At 43.5% G+C, this 16,864-nt stretch overlaps 1 protein-coding gene across 1 annotated transcript in view; it reads right to left on the bottom strand.

The window, feature by feature from the left end:
• The window catches only part of LOC115458777 (dynein heavy chain 1, axonemal-like), a gene marked incomplete at its 5' end in the record, with an annotated part of 332,737 nt that overhangs the window by 109,014 nt on the left and 206,859 nt on the right, over positions 1-16,864 (bottom strand). The window contains 1 exon segment of the mRNA XM_030188593.1: positions 13,020-13,174. Coding sequence (XP_030044453.1) covers positions 13,020-13,174 — 155 coding nt within the window.

The following is a 16,864-nucleotide window of genomic DNA, read 5'->3' as shown; positions in this document are numbered from 1 at the left end:
AACCATGGAATACTACTAAATATTCTTGAATACTTTGGAGTTGGAGGTAACGTTCTCAACTGGTTCAGAGGATTCCTAACCACAAGATCATACCAAGTAATCGCGAAAGGGGATATTTCAGCCCCACGGACTCCGGAATGTGGAGTTCCCCAAGGATCCCCCCTTTCATCAACCCTCTTCAACCTAATGATGATACCTTTAGCCAAGTTACTGGCCAATCATAATCTCAATCCCTACATATATGCAGACGATGTCACGATATATATCCCGTTCAAACATGATCTAAAGGAAATCACCAACGAGATCAATCAAAGCTTCCAAATCATGCACTCCTGGGCTGATGCATTCCAGCTAAAACTCAATGCAGAAAAAACACAATGTCTCATACTCACTTCTCAACACAATACAAGTAACTTCTCCACCATAGTCACACCAAACTTTTCTCTTCCAGTCTCAAACAATCTGAAAATTCTGGGAGTCACCATTGACAGAAACCTCACACTTGAAACCCACGTGAAGAATACAACGAAAAAAATGTTCCATTCCATGTGGAAACTCAAACGAGTAAAACCTTTCTTCCCGAGATCCATTTTCCGTAACTTGGTACAATCAATGGTGCTGAGTCACTTGGACTACTGCAATGCACTATACGCCAGTTGCAAAGAACAAATTATCAAGAAACTTCAAATAGCCCAGAATACCGCAGCCAGACTCATATTTGGTAAAACAAAATATGAAAGTGCGAAACCCCTAAACTACACTGGCTCCCACTTAAAGAACATATCGCGTTTAAGATCTGCACGATTGTCCACAAAATCATCCATGGAGATGCCCCAAGATACATGCCTCGTGGACCTACCTCCTAGAAATGCTAACAGATCAGCCCGCAAATTCCTCAATCTACATTTCCCCAACTGCAAAGGAATAAAATACAAATTAACACATGCGACTAGCTTCTCCTACATGAGCACGCAGTTATGGAATGCACTACCAACTGATCTGAAAACGATCAACGACATAACTAGCTTTCGTAAATCTCTGAAAACCTATTTCTTCAACAAGGCCTACAATGGGAACCCATAGCTTAATTATAACACCTCACCACCTCACCCTATTCTATTAACTATCTTTCTATAACTCTGTTTAGATCTTTTTCCTCATCCATGAATTTGTTATAACACCAATTGTATCTATCTCCTGGAATGGCGATGCCATAACAGGTTTTTGTAAGCCACATTGAGCCTGCAAATAGGTGGGAAAATGTGGGATACAAATGCAATAAATAAAATAAAAAATAAAAAAAGTAAGGGATAGAAATACACATTAGGTAAGGGAGTCTCCGAGGATCCAAAAATGACAGTAGCGGTGGTCAGTGAAATGCTTCCTGGAAAAGATACGTTTTTAGATCAACTTTAAAGCCCTCCAGTACTGTTTGTTTTTTGAGATATTCCAGAAGCTGGTACCAGAGCTCAGGATCTTGTACTGAAAAAATATAGCACCTTATTTTTGCATGGGTGACTTCATGAACTGAAGGGACAACTATGCGGTGTTGGATCAAGGAATGAAGGGCATAAGTCGGGACAAGGCGGAGAGGAAACATGCAAGAAAAGCAGGATCTCCTGTAGATTTAATTTTGAGGACTAGTAGTAAAAGTTTATAGATAATGCATTGAGGAAGAGGCATCCAGTGTGAGGATATTAGAAGGGGTGTTAAATGGTCATAATTCCTTGCACTGTGTATTAATTTAATGGCTGTGTTCTGAATAAGTTGTAAACAGTAGAGATCCTTGGATGTGAGGGATTTATATAGTGAGCTGCAGTAATCAAGTTGACTGAGAACTAAGGAGTGAATGAGGACTGTGAGCACAGATGGTTGGAGTAGACAGCGAATGGAGTGGATCACTTTTAGGTTATAGAATGACCGGCGAGTGACAGGAGAGCTGCTGTTGAAAATATAAGCAGTCATCAAAGATGACTCCAAGAATATGCACCTGGGGGACTTGAGGGATCGGAATATCCGAGAAGAATATGGGTGAGGCCAAAAGACCATCATAACGTCCATGAAAGAGGAGCAGTTTAGACTTCTTAGGACTGAGGACCAGGTTTTTTTCTAGGAACCAGTCAGTTATCTGTGTGAGCTTTGAATTAAGGAGTGAAATTTCAAGTAAATTCAGAGGATCAAGAGGATATGAGTTTGTGTCGTCAGTGAAAACAAAGGTGGTGAACCTAAGAGAGTGTGTTAAAGTTAAAAGGGGTGCTAGGAAGATGTTGAAGAGTAAGGGGGATAGGATAAAACCTTGTGGCACACTGGAGGTGAGGCAGAATGAGGTCAATTGAGAGTCAGAAGACTGTACAATGTAATAACGGTGGGCTGAAGAGCTGAACTAGGCTGTGTCATGAAGCCCTGCCTGGTGGAGGCGACGAAGAGTGAATGGTCTACTAAGTCAAACGCTGCTGAAAGGTTGAGTGAAAGGAGGAGAACCAAGTGAAATTTATCAAGATGGGAAAGAATGTATTTTGGGGATATTTATGTATCTTATACACACACCTGCTTTTATGTAGTCCCTTTGTACACATATGTTTTATGAAGATTTCCCACATATACATCTATTTATTAAGCTCTATGCTTCTATTAGGATTGTATTTGATTTTGTAAGTACATTAAAGAATGTATATGTTTTTAAGTTGTTTATTTTATGAAGCCTTTATGCCTACATGTGTGCTTCTTATGGAGCCCCTCTCTCTATATATTTGTTATTAAATCCCTTTCTTAAAGACTTTCTATGTAGTAAAAAAAGGCCCATTTCGAAACACTATGAAACGGGTGCTAGCAAGGTAAATTCCCACCCATCCTCCCTTCCTTCCCTCCCGAGTTCCATACCCCTCCCCCCCTCACTCCAGAGTTCCATACCCCTCTCCCTCCCTTCCTTCCTTTCTTGCTGAGTTGCAGAACTCCCTCCCTCCTGAGTTGCAGACCCCCTCCCTCCCAGTTCAAGGGCCCCACCCGAAGCACATCCACACACCCACACACACATATGTCCCTCCCTCCCAGTTCAAAAGCCGTCAAGCCCCTCCTACCGCATTCCAGACTACCCCCTCCCTCACATTCAAACCCCCCCTCTGCTTTAATGTCCCCTGCACCCCCCTACCGCGACCCTTTGTACACCACCCTTTCCTCCAAAATACCTCCCCTGAAGCCGTCGCGTACCTCTGCTGAGCTGACGGATCAAGTTCTGTTCTTTCTTGGCTGCGGGGCGTGGCTTCATCATTGAGCATCTATTGAAGTCTATGTGTGTGCGTCTGACATCAGACGCACGCACAGAAACTTCCACTGATGCTCAATCATGAAGCCACGCCCCGCAGCCGAGAACAGAACTTCGGATCCATCAGCTCAGCAGAGGTAAGCGACGGCTTTAGGGGAGGTATTTTGGAGGAAAGATTGGTATACAAAGGGTCACGGTAGGGGGGTGCAGAGGTTATTAAAGCGGAGGGGGGGTTTGAATGTGAGGGAGGGGGTAGTCTGGAACGCAGTAGGAGGGGCTTGACGGCCCTTGAACTGGGAGGGAGGGACATGTGTGTGGGTGTGGGTGGGTGTGGATGTGCTGTTGGGGGGGGGGGGGTTGTTGATGCGCCGAGCAGGGGGGGGCAGGTTGTTGCGCCACTCCCTGCCACTTGCTCTGAAGTGGCAGGGAGCGGCGCAATGACAGCTGTTTCCCAGGCAGGGGAATCAGCTGAGAATGTAGGCAGAGCTATTATGATGCCTACGAACACCTCAGGCTTCAGGCTTCACTGCAAGGCTGCTGGCTTCAGAATGTTGGAGGTGCTTTTTATTATATAGGATTATGAGCTGTTTGTTTCTGTTTGTATATGTATTTTTTGTCAGCTGTTTTAGTTTTTACCCCTGATGCAGCCTATTTGGCGAAATGTGGTCACGTCGGGTTTGTTTAAATAAAGATTCTTTGGACTTGATAGTGGTTCCTAGACCAAGCACAGTAGTTTTGGTGTTGTGATGAGGACAAAAGTCGGTTTGCTGGGAATGGAGAATCTGGTTTTGGGAGACAAGCTCTGTAGTTTGTTGGTGTACTATTGTTTCAGTGAGTATGGTCAAAAATGGGAGGTTAGCGATGGGATGGTAATTGGCTGGATCCACGAAGGAATGGGTATTATTTTTTATTTTAGGATGAATGTATGTGGTGTTCCAACCCTCTGGTACTGCTTCCATAATGAGGTTCAGGGAAACCATGGATTGAATGTTGGGGAGGAATGCCGATAAGAAGCACTTGACCAGTTTAGAAGGGAGAGGGTCATGTGGCGCTGTAGTGGGCTTCATGGATTGAACAAGCCTACCAAGCTCTGACTGGGATATAGGCTAAAAGAAAGTAATTTGTTAGAGAAGATGTAGATGTGGCTGTTGATGTTTGAAAAGACTGAACAGCTGACGCTGGCAGTGTAGATGTTGCAAAAGATGCAAGTAGCTATGAGACTTTCTAGCTTATTTTCGAAAGGGAAGGATACCCATCTTCCGACACAAATCGGGAGATGGGCGTCCTTATCCCGAGGTCGCCCAAATCAGCATAATCGAAAGACGATTTTTTGCGTCCTCAACTGCTTTCCGTTGAGGGGACAGCCAAAGTTCATGGGGGTGTGTCGGCAGTGTACCGAAGGCAGGGTGGGGGGGGGGGGGGGTTAAGAGATGGCCGATAATGGAAAAAAGAAGGGCGTCCCTCACGAGCATTTGGTCGACTTTACTTGGTCCCTTTTTTTCACGACTAAACCTCGAAAAGGTGCCCGAACTGACCAGATGACCACTGGAGGGAATGGGGGATGACCTCCCCTTACTCCCCCAGTGGTCACCAACCCCCTCCCACCCCAAAAAATTAAAAAACATTTTTCCAGCCTCTATGCCCGCCTCAAATGTCATACCCAGCTCCATCACAGCAGTATGCAGGTCCCTGGAGCAGTTTTTAGTGTGTGCAGTGCACTTCAGGCAGGCAGACCCAGGCCCATCCCCTCCACCTGTTACACTTGTGGTGGTAAATGTGAGCCCTCCAAAACCCACCCGAAACCCACTGTACCCACATGAAGGTGCCCACCTTCAATCCCTTAGGGCTATGGTAGTGGTGTACAGTTGTGGGGAGTGGGTTGGGGGGGGGGTTGGGGGGCTCAGCACACAAGGTAAGGGAGCTATGCACCTGGGAGCAATTTCTGAAGTCCACTGCAGTGCCCCCTAGGGTGCCCGGTTGGTGTCCTGACATGTGAGGAGGACCAGTGCACTATGAATGCTGGCTCCTCCCATGACCAAAGGGCTTGGATTTGGTCGTTTGTGAGATGGGCGTCCTCAGTTTCCATTATGGTCGAAAACCGGGGACGACCATCTCTAAGGTCGACCACCTCAACATTTAGGTCGACCATCTCTAAGGTTGACCTAAATGTTGAGATTTGAGCGTCCCCGACCGTATTATCGAAACGAAAGATGGACGTCCATCTTGTTTTGATAATACGGGTTTCCCCGCCCCTTCACCGGAACGTCCTTAGAGATGGTTGTCCCCATTCGATTATGCCCCACAACGTCTTCAAAGAATTTCCCCTGTGAGTGAGCAGCTGAGATGTTCTAAGAAGATACTTGTGAAACATTGAAGGTGATAAGTGATCGGAGAATTTAATACAGCTTTGCCAATGTTGGAGATCTGGAAATTTGTTTAGAGTAGTATTCCTTCTTGTGCGACAATGATGACATTTTATAGGAACATACTCTTGAGCTATAGGTGGTAAGGTGGGTGGTTGTTGGGGTTATTTGCCATTTGCATTCTGCATGGCAGAGCTGTTGCTTTAGTTGTCGCAGATCTGCAGTGTACTACATCGTGTGAGGTTTTTGTGAGGTGTTAGGGTTACAGGCAGTTAATGGAGCTAGAGCGTCAAAAGCAGAATGTAGTTCAGAGTTCCAAGAATCCACTTGATTGTCTAGAGGGAGGGCGGTGAAAGATGACAGGAAAAATGAGCAGCAGCTCAGAAGGGATTCTGGAGAAAGATGGCTAGTGTCCCTATAGAAAGAGGTAGATTGAACAGATCCTGCAAAGTTCTGCTGAGGGACAGGTGAATGGAAATGAGAGAATGATCAGACCATGGAAGGGAAGAGAGACAGCACTGAAAGACGGAGTAGAGTTGGGTGAGGAGAGGATCAGGTCCAAAATGTGTCGTCTTCCCCCCCCCCCCCCTCCCCCCGATGAATGGGTTCATCTACATTCAGGGCCGGGCCCAGATCAGAGAAAAGTTTAAAAAGCTTAAGGGTAAAATAAGAAGTATGGATCTCCAAATATCAGCGAATGGAAGGTAAAAAAAAGTAGTACGTAGTGTTTGAAGTAACTGGAAAGAGGAGGCTGTAGGCGAAGGAGGGTGATAGAGTACTAAAAAATGCAGAGGTAAAGATGAGGCCAGGCAAAATTGTAAGGTCTCAAGGGAACCCTGAGGAGCACAGGTAAAACCACTAACTTGGAAGAATAGATTTCAGCAAGGCCACCACCACAACAGGAGGGTCTGTTAGCTAGATAGTAGGAGCAACCAGTTGGGAGTTGCTTGGTTTGTACATGAGGCATCTGCCTCCATTAACCAGGTTTCTATGAGGCAAAGTAGATCCAGTTTGTGAGTAGATTGTGGCTCTTCTCCATTAAACCATGGTTGTCTATACAGTGGGGGAAATAAGTATTTGATCCCTTGCTGATTTTGTAAGTTTGCCCACTGACAAAGACATGAGCAGCCCATAATTGAAGGGTAGGTTATTGGTAACAGTGAGAGATAGCACATCACAAATTAAATCCGGAAAATCACATTGTGGAAAGTATATGAATTTATTTGCATTCTGCAGAGGGAAATAAGTATTTGATCCCCCACCAACCAGTAAGAGATCTGGCCCCTACAGACCAGGTAGATGCTCCAAATCAACTCGTTACCTGCATGACAGACAGCTGTCGGCAATGGTCACCTGTATGAAAGACACCTGTCCACAGACTCAGTGAATCAGTCAGACTCTAACCTCTACAAAATGGCCAAGAGCAAGGAGCTGTCTAAGGATGTCAGGGACAAGATCATACACCTGCACAAGGCTGGAATGGGCTACAAAACCATCAGTAAGATGCTGGGCGAGAAGGAGACAACTGTTGGTGCCATAGTAAGAAAATGGAAGAAGTACAAAATGACTGTCAATCGACAAAGATCTGGGGCTCCACGCAAAATCTCACCTCGTGGGGTATCCTTGATCATGAGGAAGGTTAGAAATCAGCCTACAACTACAAGGGGGGAACTTGTCAATGATCTCAAGGCAGCTGGGACCACTGTCACCACGAAAACCATTGGTAACACATTACGACATAACGGATTGCAATCCTGCAGTGCCCGCAAGGTCCCCCTGCTCCGGAAGGCACATGTGACGGCCCGTCTGAAGTTTGCCAGTGAACACCTGGATGATGCCGAGAGTGATTGGGAGAAGGTGCTGTGGTCAGATGAGACAAAAATTGAGCTCTTTGGCATGAACTCAACTCGCCGTGTTTGGAGGAAGAGAAATGCTGCCTATGACCCAAAGAACACCGTCCCCACTGTCAAGCATGGAGGTGGAAATGTTATGTTTTGGGGGTGTTTCTCTGCTAAGGGCACAGGACTACTTCACCGCATCAATGGGAGAATGGATGGGGCCATGTACCGTACAATTCTGAGTGACAACCTCCTTCCCTCCGCCAGGGCCTTAAAAATGGGTCGTGGCTGGGTCTTCCAGCACGACAATGACCCAAAACATACAGCCAAGGCAACAAAGGAGTGGCTCAGGAAGAAGCACATTAGGGTCATGGAGTGGCCTAGCCAGTCACCAGACCTTAATCCCATTGAAAACTTATGGAGGGAGCTGAAGCTGCGAGTTGCCAAGCGACAGCCCAGAACTCTTAATGATTTAGAGATGATCTGCAAAGAGGAGTGGACCAAAATACCTCCTGACATGTGTGCAAACCTCATCATCAACTACAGAAGACGTCTGACCGCTGTGCTTGCCAACAAGGGTTTTGCCACCAAGTATTAGGTCTTGTTTGCCAGAGGGATCAAATACTTATTTCCCTCTGCAGAATGCAAATAAATTCATATACTTTCCACAATGTGATTTTCCGGATTTAATTTGTGATGTGCTATCTCTCACTGTTACCAATAACCTACCCTTCAATTATGGGCTGCTCATGTCTTTGTCAGTGGGCAAACTTACAAAATCAGCAAGGGATCAAATACTTATTTCCCCCACTGTATGATCAGTATTTTTGCCCTTAAAAACAGATTCCTTCATTTTACCTGATACTGACATCAGGCTTGCTGGACTATAGTTACTTAAATCACCACTAGGGTTCTATTTGAAAACTGGTGTTATATTAGCTACCAACAGTCCTCAGATACAAAGACAAATTTGAGTAAGAGGTTACAGAGTGCCAGTAGGAAATAAAAAATCTTGTGTATAAGTTTCTTTTAGAACTCAGGGGTAATATATCCTGGTACAAAGAGTGGATTTGATGTGGTTATTTCCCAACATCCTCCACCCTAAAAATGAAAGAACTTACTTAGGGAATTAGCTATGGGTTATCCTCCCTAAGTACCCTGGTAATTTTATAATGTGGACACCTATAGTTAGGTTCTACATAGTACATTAGCATCGCCATGCTGGGACAGACCAAGGGTCCATCGAGCCCAGCACCCTGTCACCGACAGCGGCCAAAATAACAAGCAATTTGTCCTGCCCATCCTAGAAATACTGTATTCCCTCGTCCATTCAATAACATGCTATGGCTTTTTCCTCCAGGAAGCCGTCCAACCCTTTTTTGAAGTCCGCTAAGTTAACCGCATTAACCACCTTTTCTGGCAGTGAATTCCAGAGTTTAACTACGCGTTAAGTGAAGAAAAATTGCCTCTGATTCGTTTTAAATTTACCACACTGCAGCTTCATCGCATGCCCCCTTGTCCTAGTATTTTTGGAAAGCGTAAACAGATGCTCCACATACATGTGAAAGTCGTTAGAATACCAGCACATAAGTTCATAAAAGCCAAATTTTTACCCAAGTGCTATTCTGTATACTTGATAGATGGACGTACAAATGGACAGAATGAGTGCGTACATGTGTACACACATAAGCACATAAGCATTGCCATACTGGGACAGACCGAAGGTCCATCAAGCCAAGTATCATGTTTCCAACAGTGGCCAATTCAAGTCAATAATAATGGGTGATTTCAATTACCCCGATATTGATTGGGTAAATATAACATCAGGGCATGCTAGGGAGATAAAATTCCTTGATGAAATCAAGGACTACTTTATGGAGCAGCTGGTTCAGGAGACAACAAGAGGAGGAACAATTTTAGACATAGTCCTTAACAGTGAAAAAAAAACTTAGAGGGGCAGTTACAGAAGTCAAAAATTTACATCAGACATGGATGCTGTTCAAAAATATCATCCTGGAAGCCTAGGCCAAATATATTCCATGTATTAAAAAAGGAAGATGGAAGACCAAACGACAGCCGGCATGGTTAAAAAGTGAGGTGAATGAAGCTATAAAAATGATAATGGGGATGGGATGACTTCCTTATGAGGATAGGCTGAAGCAGCTAGGACTCTTCAGTTTGAAGATAAGATGGCTGAGTGAAGATATGATAGAGGTATATGAAATAGTGAGTGCAGTGGAATGGGTAGACATGAATCACTTCTTTATTGTTTCTAAAAATACTATGACTAGGGGGGTACACAATGGAGCTACAAAGTAGTAAATTTAAAAGATATAGGATAAAATATTTCTTCACTCAACGTGTAATTGAACTCTGGAATTCATTGCTAAAGAATGTGGTAAAAGCAGTTAGCTTAGCAGGGTTTAAAAAAGGTTTAGATGTCTTAAAAGAAAAATCCATAAGCCATTATTAAGATGGACTTGGGGAAAATCCATTACTTATGTTTAGGATAAGCAGCATAAAATGTATTGTACTGTTTGGGGATCTTGCCAGGTACTTGTAACCTGGATAGACCACTGTTGGAAACAGGATGCTGGGCTTGATGGACCTTCTGCCTGTCCCAGTATGGCAACACTTGAGCACTTAATGGAAGCTTTGCCTCACCAATTTGCTACATTTCTTTGAAGGCGTAAATAAATATGTGGATAAAGGTGAGCCGGGTGATGTAGTGCACCTAGATTTTCAAAAAGCTTTTGAGAAAGTTCCTCATGAGAAACTCCTCATGGAATAGGAGGCAATGTCCTTTTGTGAATTTGGAATTGGTTATTGGACAGAAAACAGAGGGTAGGGTAAAATGGCCATTTTTCTCATAAGTACACAAGTATTACCACACTGGGACAGATCAAAGGTCCATCAAGCCCAGCATCCTGTTTCCAACAGTGGCCAATCCACGTCACAAATACCTGGCAAGATCCCAGAAATTGTAAGCTCTTTTGAGCTCTTTTGAGCAGGGACTGTCTTTTCTTCATGTTCAATTGTGAAGCATTGCGTACGACTGGTAGCACTATAGAAATGATTTGTAGTAGTAGTAGTAGATACAGTCCTGGGTTTATCTCACCGCAAGCAGAGACTTGTAGTTTTACAGAACTGGATCAACACTGACAGGTGAATATATCAATTATAAATATACAAGAGATAGCATGGAGTCCCCATAGTATGCAATGCCATGGAATTTTATTTTTGCCTGAAAACATGACAAGTCACAACTTTATTCTTTGGCACTTAGATATTTGGAATACTTAAGTACTCTGGATTTCTCCTAGGCAGCACATTCAGGGGAAGAGGGACTGGAATAGCTTTTTTCTGCTCACTCCTTTCCAGGGGCGTAGCCAGACAACAAATTTTGGGTGGGCCAAGGCAAGAAGTGGGTGGACACCAAGTGTTCTCTCCCCTCCATACCACCACCAAAAAAAATATTTCAGCTTGCGTGAAAATGCTTCTTTCCACCTTGGCAGTCTGCAGCAGGCATGCACTGAAAACTGAGCGTGTGCAGGTGCCAGTATCGTGGAGAGTAGCGTTTTCGTTAGCATCAGGGGGACATCTTCAGCTGGCCGAGCTTGAGATCCCCATCAGCTACCGCTAAATGTATGCTACTGTTGGGTGGGCCTGAGCCCTAAGTGGGTGAGCCCCGGCCCACCTGTGACTACGCCACTGTTCCTTTCCTTCCTGTTCCTTAGAAGAGGCAGGAGAGGAAGGGAAATGACAGGAAGGAAGCAGCTGGATTAGGGAGTAGTAGTGCTCTGTATTCTGTCCAGCATCACCCTCTTCCTGCCTGTCATTTCACTTTTTGGTTGATGCTATATATGTCCCAAACAGCTGACATTATTATGCTTTCATTATAATAAAATGTAACTTCATTTCAAATTATTAGACTGTCTCTTTTTTATTTATTTATTTATTTATTATTTATTTATTCAATTTCATCAAACATTTCAAGAAAACATCTTGGTTGGAGAAGCAACATAAAATAGAAAACAAAATCATATATCATTAAAGATTAACAATCTGTTAAGAAATTATTAATACTCAAGTTCATAAATTGGAAATCCAAGATTCAGGAATACAAGGAGAATCAAAAAAACAAATTTAGGAAACTAAATTGAGTTAATGCAAATTCTATTGAGGTGATTACTTATTTCTTTAGCGTTTATCCATTTTTTACCGAAGTTATAAGAGCTGATGCATGTGCGGGCTCTGTAAACACATATTTCTTCCCATCAAGTCTTACTATACATTTGCAGGGGTATCTTAAAAAAAAGGTGCCCCCCAAATGTATTATTTCAGACTTAAGGAGCAAGAATTGTTTCCTCCGTCTTCTTGTCTCCTTGGAGACATCAGGAAATAATAATATCTTATAACCCAAGAAGGGTTTTTCTCTGTTACGAAAGAAAAGACGGAAGATCCAATTTTATCCGGTAACAACGCAACGGTAGCAACCAAAGTTGCTGCCGTTGCTAATTCGGAGTCAGAAGTCTCAAGCAAAAGAGATACATCTATTGGAATATCAGGAATTTGATTCAGTTCCCTTCCTGGGACATAATAAACAGAAGTAAATGGTGGTAGATTCTGGTCTGGTATATTCAAAGTATCTCGCAAATATCTCTTTAACATATCAAGAGGAGGAACTGTCTTTATCTTGGGAAAGTTTACAAAACTTAGATTATGACTTTTAGTATAGTTATCGAAGATTTCCATTTTTCTTCTAAGGTTAGTCAAGTCATTTGTCATCAAAGGTTGTAATGTTTCCAATTTCATAATCCTTTGATCAACCTGTTCGGCTTTGCTATCCATTTCTTTAGTCTTTTCCTCCATCTTTCTTAAATCTTTTTCTAATAAGTTCACTTTTGGAGCAGTTTCGTTTGCCTGTTTCAAAAAGGAATGTCCCAAGGCAGAAACTAAATCCCATAGCTTATCTAAAGTTACCTCCTTTGGTTTGACAATGAGTTCCTTAGGCATTTCAAACCTCTCAGACGCCGTCACATGGATCTCGCTCTGTCCTTCGGTACTTCTCCCCGTATTCCACGGTGGTAGCGTCTCTCCAACTTGCGATGGAAACGAGTCCTCCACTCGAAGTTCTTCCGGGTCCACCACATTTTCGTTGGGAGACCCCGTCGAGTCAGCAAGAAAGGAGCTTGCTCCAACCGGCTGGGGAGGCGGAGTCCGCATAGCGGGGCTGAGAGTGGTATCTAATCCAGGGGAGACCGAGTCTCCTAACACGCCGGGCGTCCCAACTGGCAGCGTCCCGCCCTCCAAAGCAACTATCTGCGGTCGAGCAAAGCGGTCCATAGGACCAGGTAAGGAGGGAGTAGATAGCGGGGCTCTGGCTATCACTCTCCCCCTTCGTTTAGGCATTCTGAGATGAACAAAGAAACGCGACCCACAGCTCCTCAATAGACTGCGGCCATCTTGGATTCTCAGTCCAAATTATTAGACTGTCTCTGAATACAATACAAAAATAATTAATACTTGAAAGGAAGAAAATAGTTTGCTGTTTACCATTCATGAGTAAGAAGATCAAATTCCCCATATAATTGGCCCATGGTGATAGATTTAGGGTTCAAGATGTAGAAGTTCACTGCTTCGTATGTTCCACCACTGACAGATGGTTCGCCCTTCAGGGCTGTAAGAGCAGCTGCCAGTACCTTGTAACACTAGAGAAACATGAACAAAAGTAAGGTACATGCATTCCAGAAAGGCAGAGGCAAGAAGAAAATAAACATGAGCATTAGGATCAGAAAGCAGTAATCAGGGCAGAGAAAACTAGACAAAAGCATTGGCCTGGAGAAACTTAAATGAAGAAGTAAGGTTAGACTCAGAGAGTATACTAAGATAAGGAAAAAATGGAAAGGAACAGGTAGACAAAAGAGAGCAAGGTGAATAAATCTGTGGGTAGAAATATACTCCCCCGCCCCCCATTCCCCCCCTCTGCACATTTAGCCATTGAAGCTTCTGCAGGTAGTTTGCTTTTGAAAAGGCTTGAAGGCCTGCAGAGAGGAAATCCATGGCAGAAATTATGTATGGCCTGCACTTCCCCTCCCTTGAGTCAACCCTTTTCAGTGGTGTAAAGTACTTGTGAGGTTTTATAGCAGGGTACTTTTATCTGCAGAGAGGCAGAGCAGTTTTCAGTCCTGCATTTAAGCTAGGCAACTGCAAGACCCACATGGAGTTTCAAAATTGTTCCCCAAAGGTAATTTTTTTCTGATGTGGTACAGAATAATGGGGTGGGATTTTTGCTTTTGTATTTTTTTAATACTATGTGAGGTTTTATGGGTTATTCATTTTATGGTACTCAGGGGCCCTTTTACTAAAAGTTATCATGCACTATGGGCTTCTTAGCATTTAATGCACAGTATGCTTTAGTAAAAGGGCCCCTTAATAACCTAATAAAAATGTCATGCTAATTTCCATCTGTTAATACTACTATAGACACATGGAAGGTAAAGCTTTTTAGGAAATTAAGAAAGAAGTTATGCAGTTTTCCTTTATTAAATAATTAAGGGGCCCTTTTACAAAGCTGTGGAAAAATCTGGGTTTAGTGCATGCTAATGCAGGACTTTCCCCTGCGCTAAGCCCAGATTTAATGCAGCAGTATAGCAAGGATTTTTTCTTTTCCTTTGTAGGTCCTGCACTAATTTTTCCAGTAGCACATGAGACCTGGGAAATAAATAACACGGGGGGGCCCTTATCATCTCCTATTTAGGAGGCGCTATGTGCTCTCACAATAAGTGCGTTATCCAGTTAGCATGTGCTAATGAAAGTACACTAGCTGGATAATGCTTCCACAACCATTTCTCACCCATTCCACGCCCCCTCCCCCCCCCCAAAAAAAAACATAGCACGCAATTAGTGCATGTTAAGAGACAAACTACCACAAAATGCTTTAATGCATTTTGTCATAGGCATTTTTTCCTGCATCAGCACCTAACGTATTTTAATAAAAAGGCCCCTAATTTATTTAGGGCCCTGTTTACTAAGGTGCGCTAGCATTTTTAGCGCATGCATAAAATTAGCGCACGCTAACTGTGTAGGTGCCCAGAGGAATATTGTGGGCGTCTACACAGCGCGTGCCAATGGTTAGCACGCGCTAAAAGCATTAACGCTCCTTTAAAGCGGCTTAGTAAATGGGGCCCTTATTTTACTAATTCAAAACATACGTAAACCAGAATCACTGGCTTAAAGACTTCTTGAAAGACTTGGCTTTTTAAACAGGCATTCTAGGGACCAGACTGATCGGTTATTTTGGATTCTCCAGTAGGAGGCCTTTCCCCCTTTTCCTTATCTGTCCCTCTCCCTCTCTTATCTACCTTGGTGTGACTATTAAACTTTCCTGTTTTGAAATGGCGTTCCTTTTCTTTTTAATTTTTAGTCTGTACACCGCTCTGTACTGTCTTGGCAGTTAGAGTGGTGTAGCAAGTCATAATAAACTATGTAAACTATTTATTTATTTATTGGGATTTATTAACCGCCTTTACACAAAGCAGTGTACAACAGGTACACTAACATCAAACTTACTATTTTGTTAACAGCATAACAATAGTAAAATGAACAAGTATAAACAAATACAATGAATGAAATAAATTGAAAACAGCAAACTGAATCCTAATAATAGGACTACTATGAAACAGGATCAAAAATATACACACTTAACAGAGATATAATATGATGTCAGCATAATACTAATTGAATATTTAATAAGAACAAAAATAGAACATTCAAATAACATTGCTATGATACTAATGCTGTTCCATAATACAGCTTACTATATAGCTGAGGGGCCAAGTGCAGATATATAGATGGGGACTAGATGGGTGGTACAGAGTCAGTTGGGATAAATAGATGGGTGACTTAAGCTAAAGTCAAGTTCTTTATACAGTTAATCAGGATATAATGAACTGGTCTTAGTTACAGTGTGTGTTGCAAGCTAGTCCAGGTGCAGAATCTATTGCCCACCTTTATCTAGATGACACTTTCAATGAAAATTTGGAGAAGGCAGGCGACCATGTACCTCGGGTGCAGTTTGTGGGGGATATTTTTGGGATGGTGGGACAGTTGTAGAATGTACCTTTGGGAGGTGGGGGACAATTTTGGGGGTGGAGGCAGTTTGAGGTGTGATTGGGCTGTTGTGTGGCCTTTGGTGGAGGGACATTTTGCAAGGTGGTGGTGTAGTTAGTAGGGTCGTGTGAAGGTCTTGTTTTTGTGGGTGGGGCAGCTTGTGGTATGTGGGGCCACTGCAGGGGGCAGTTTTTGGTGTGGTACAGTTTATAGGGTTGTGGGGCAGTTTTGAGTTTAAGACTTTTAAAATGGTACAGTTTGTGGGGAGAAGCAGAATTAAGTGGGGGCAGTTTGCAGGACAGTGATAAAGCTGCAGGGAGCAGTTAAGGGGTATGAGACAAGTTTCAGGGGATAGTTTTGGGGGTGGGGTAGTTTGTGAGGTTAGGAAGTTGCAGAGTTTATTTCTTGCGGTGTGGCAGCTAATGGGGTGCAAGGGCATTTGGGAGGGGTAATTCTTGGGATAAGGGCTGTTTGCAGGGGTTGAAGCAGTTGTGGGGAGGTAATTTAGGAGCATCGTGCAGCTTACAAGGTGGTGAGACAGCTGTGGTGATAGGTTTTAGGGGTGGTTGCAGTTTGTGGGGTGGTGGGGCAATTTGTGCAGGGTTTTTTTGGGGGGGGGCTGAGGGTCGTTTGGGGGTTTGGGAGAGTAGAGAACAGAGAAAGGCAGTTGAAAGGAGGAATTCCATAACTGCTATGTTTCACTGTATGTAAGCTTCTATGGTGAGTTCCATAGACTATGTCTGCCAGACGGTAAAAACGGTCATAGCACTGACATCCAGTGGCCTCCAGATAGGCCCACATGGTGTTGAGACTCTCCAGCGCTCTTGCAAAAGTGACAGGAGATTGTTGAATTTTGTCAGCATGTGCCTTGCTGCTCATTTCATCATCTGTTTCATCATCAGCCATTGCCTGCGTGTAGCCGCATATCTGGACATCAGTGCTGTCATCAACAGATCATAATCAACAGCTACGTAGTGATGATTCCAGGCTTCTTTCTGCATATGTGGGGAATCCAACAGTGATAGATTACGAGCCAGTTCAACAGCACGTTTATCCTTGCCAGTCTGGTCATCCATAACACTCATGCCTTGATCCATAGGTTGAATCAGAGAGGTAGTGTTTGGTGGCAGGAAGACCACCTTGACGTTAGACAGCCTGACATCATCACTGTGTGCAGCACAATTATCAAAAGCAACAAAATCTGACACTTTTGTAACCACATTCTAGTGTCTAACTTCTTTTGCTACTGCTTCCAAATTTCCCCAGTCATCCATGAATTTGCGTTAGCC

This window comes from Microcaecilia unicolor, unplaced genomic scaffold (assembly GCF_901765095.1).
Source record: "Microcaecilia unicolor unplaced genomic scaffold, aMicUni1.1, whole genome shotgun sequence".
In the NCBI taxonomy this organism is placed as follows: domain Eukaryota; kingdom Metazoa; phylum Chordata; class Amphibia; order Gymnophiona; family Siphonopidae; genus Microcaecilia; species Microcaecilia unicolor.
The sequence above is the reverse complement of the archived record's forward strand: the minus strand, read 5'-3'. Positions and strand labels throughout refer to the sequence as shown.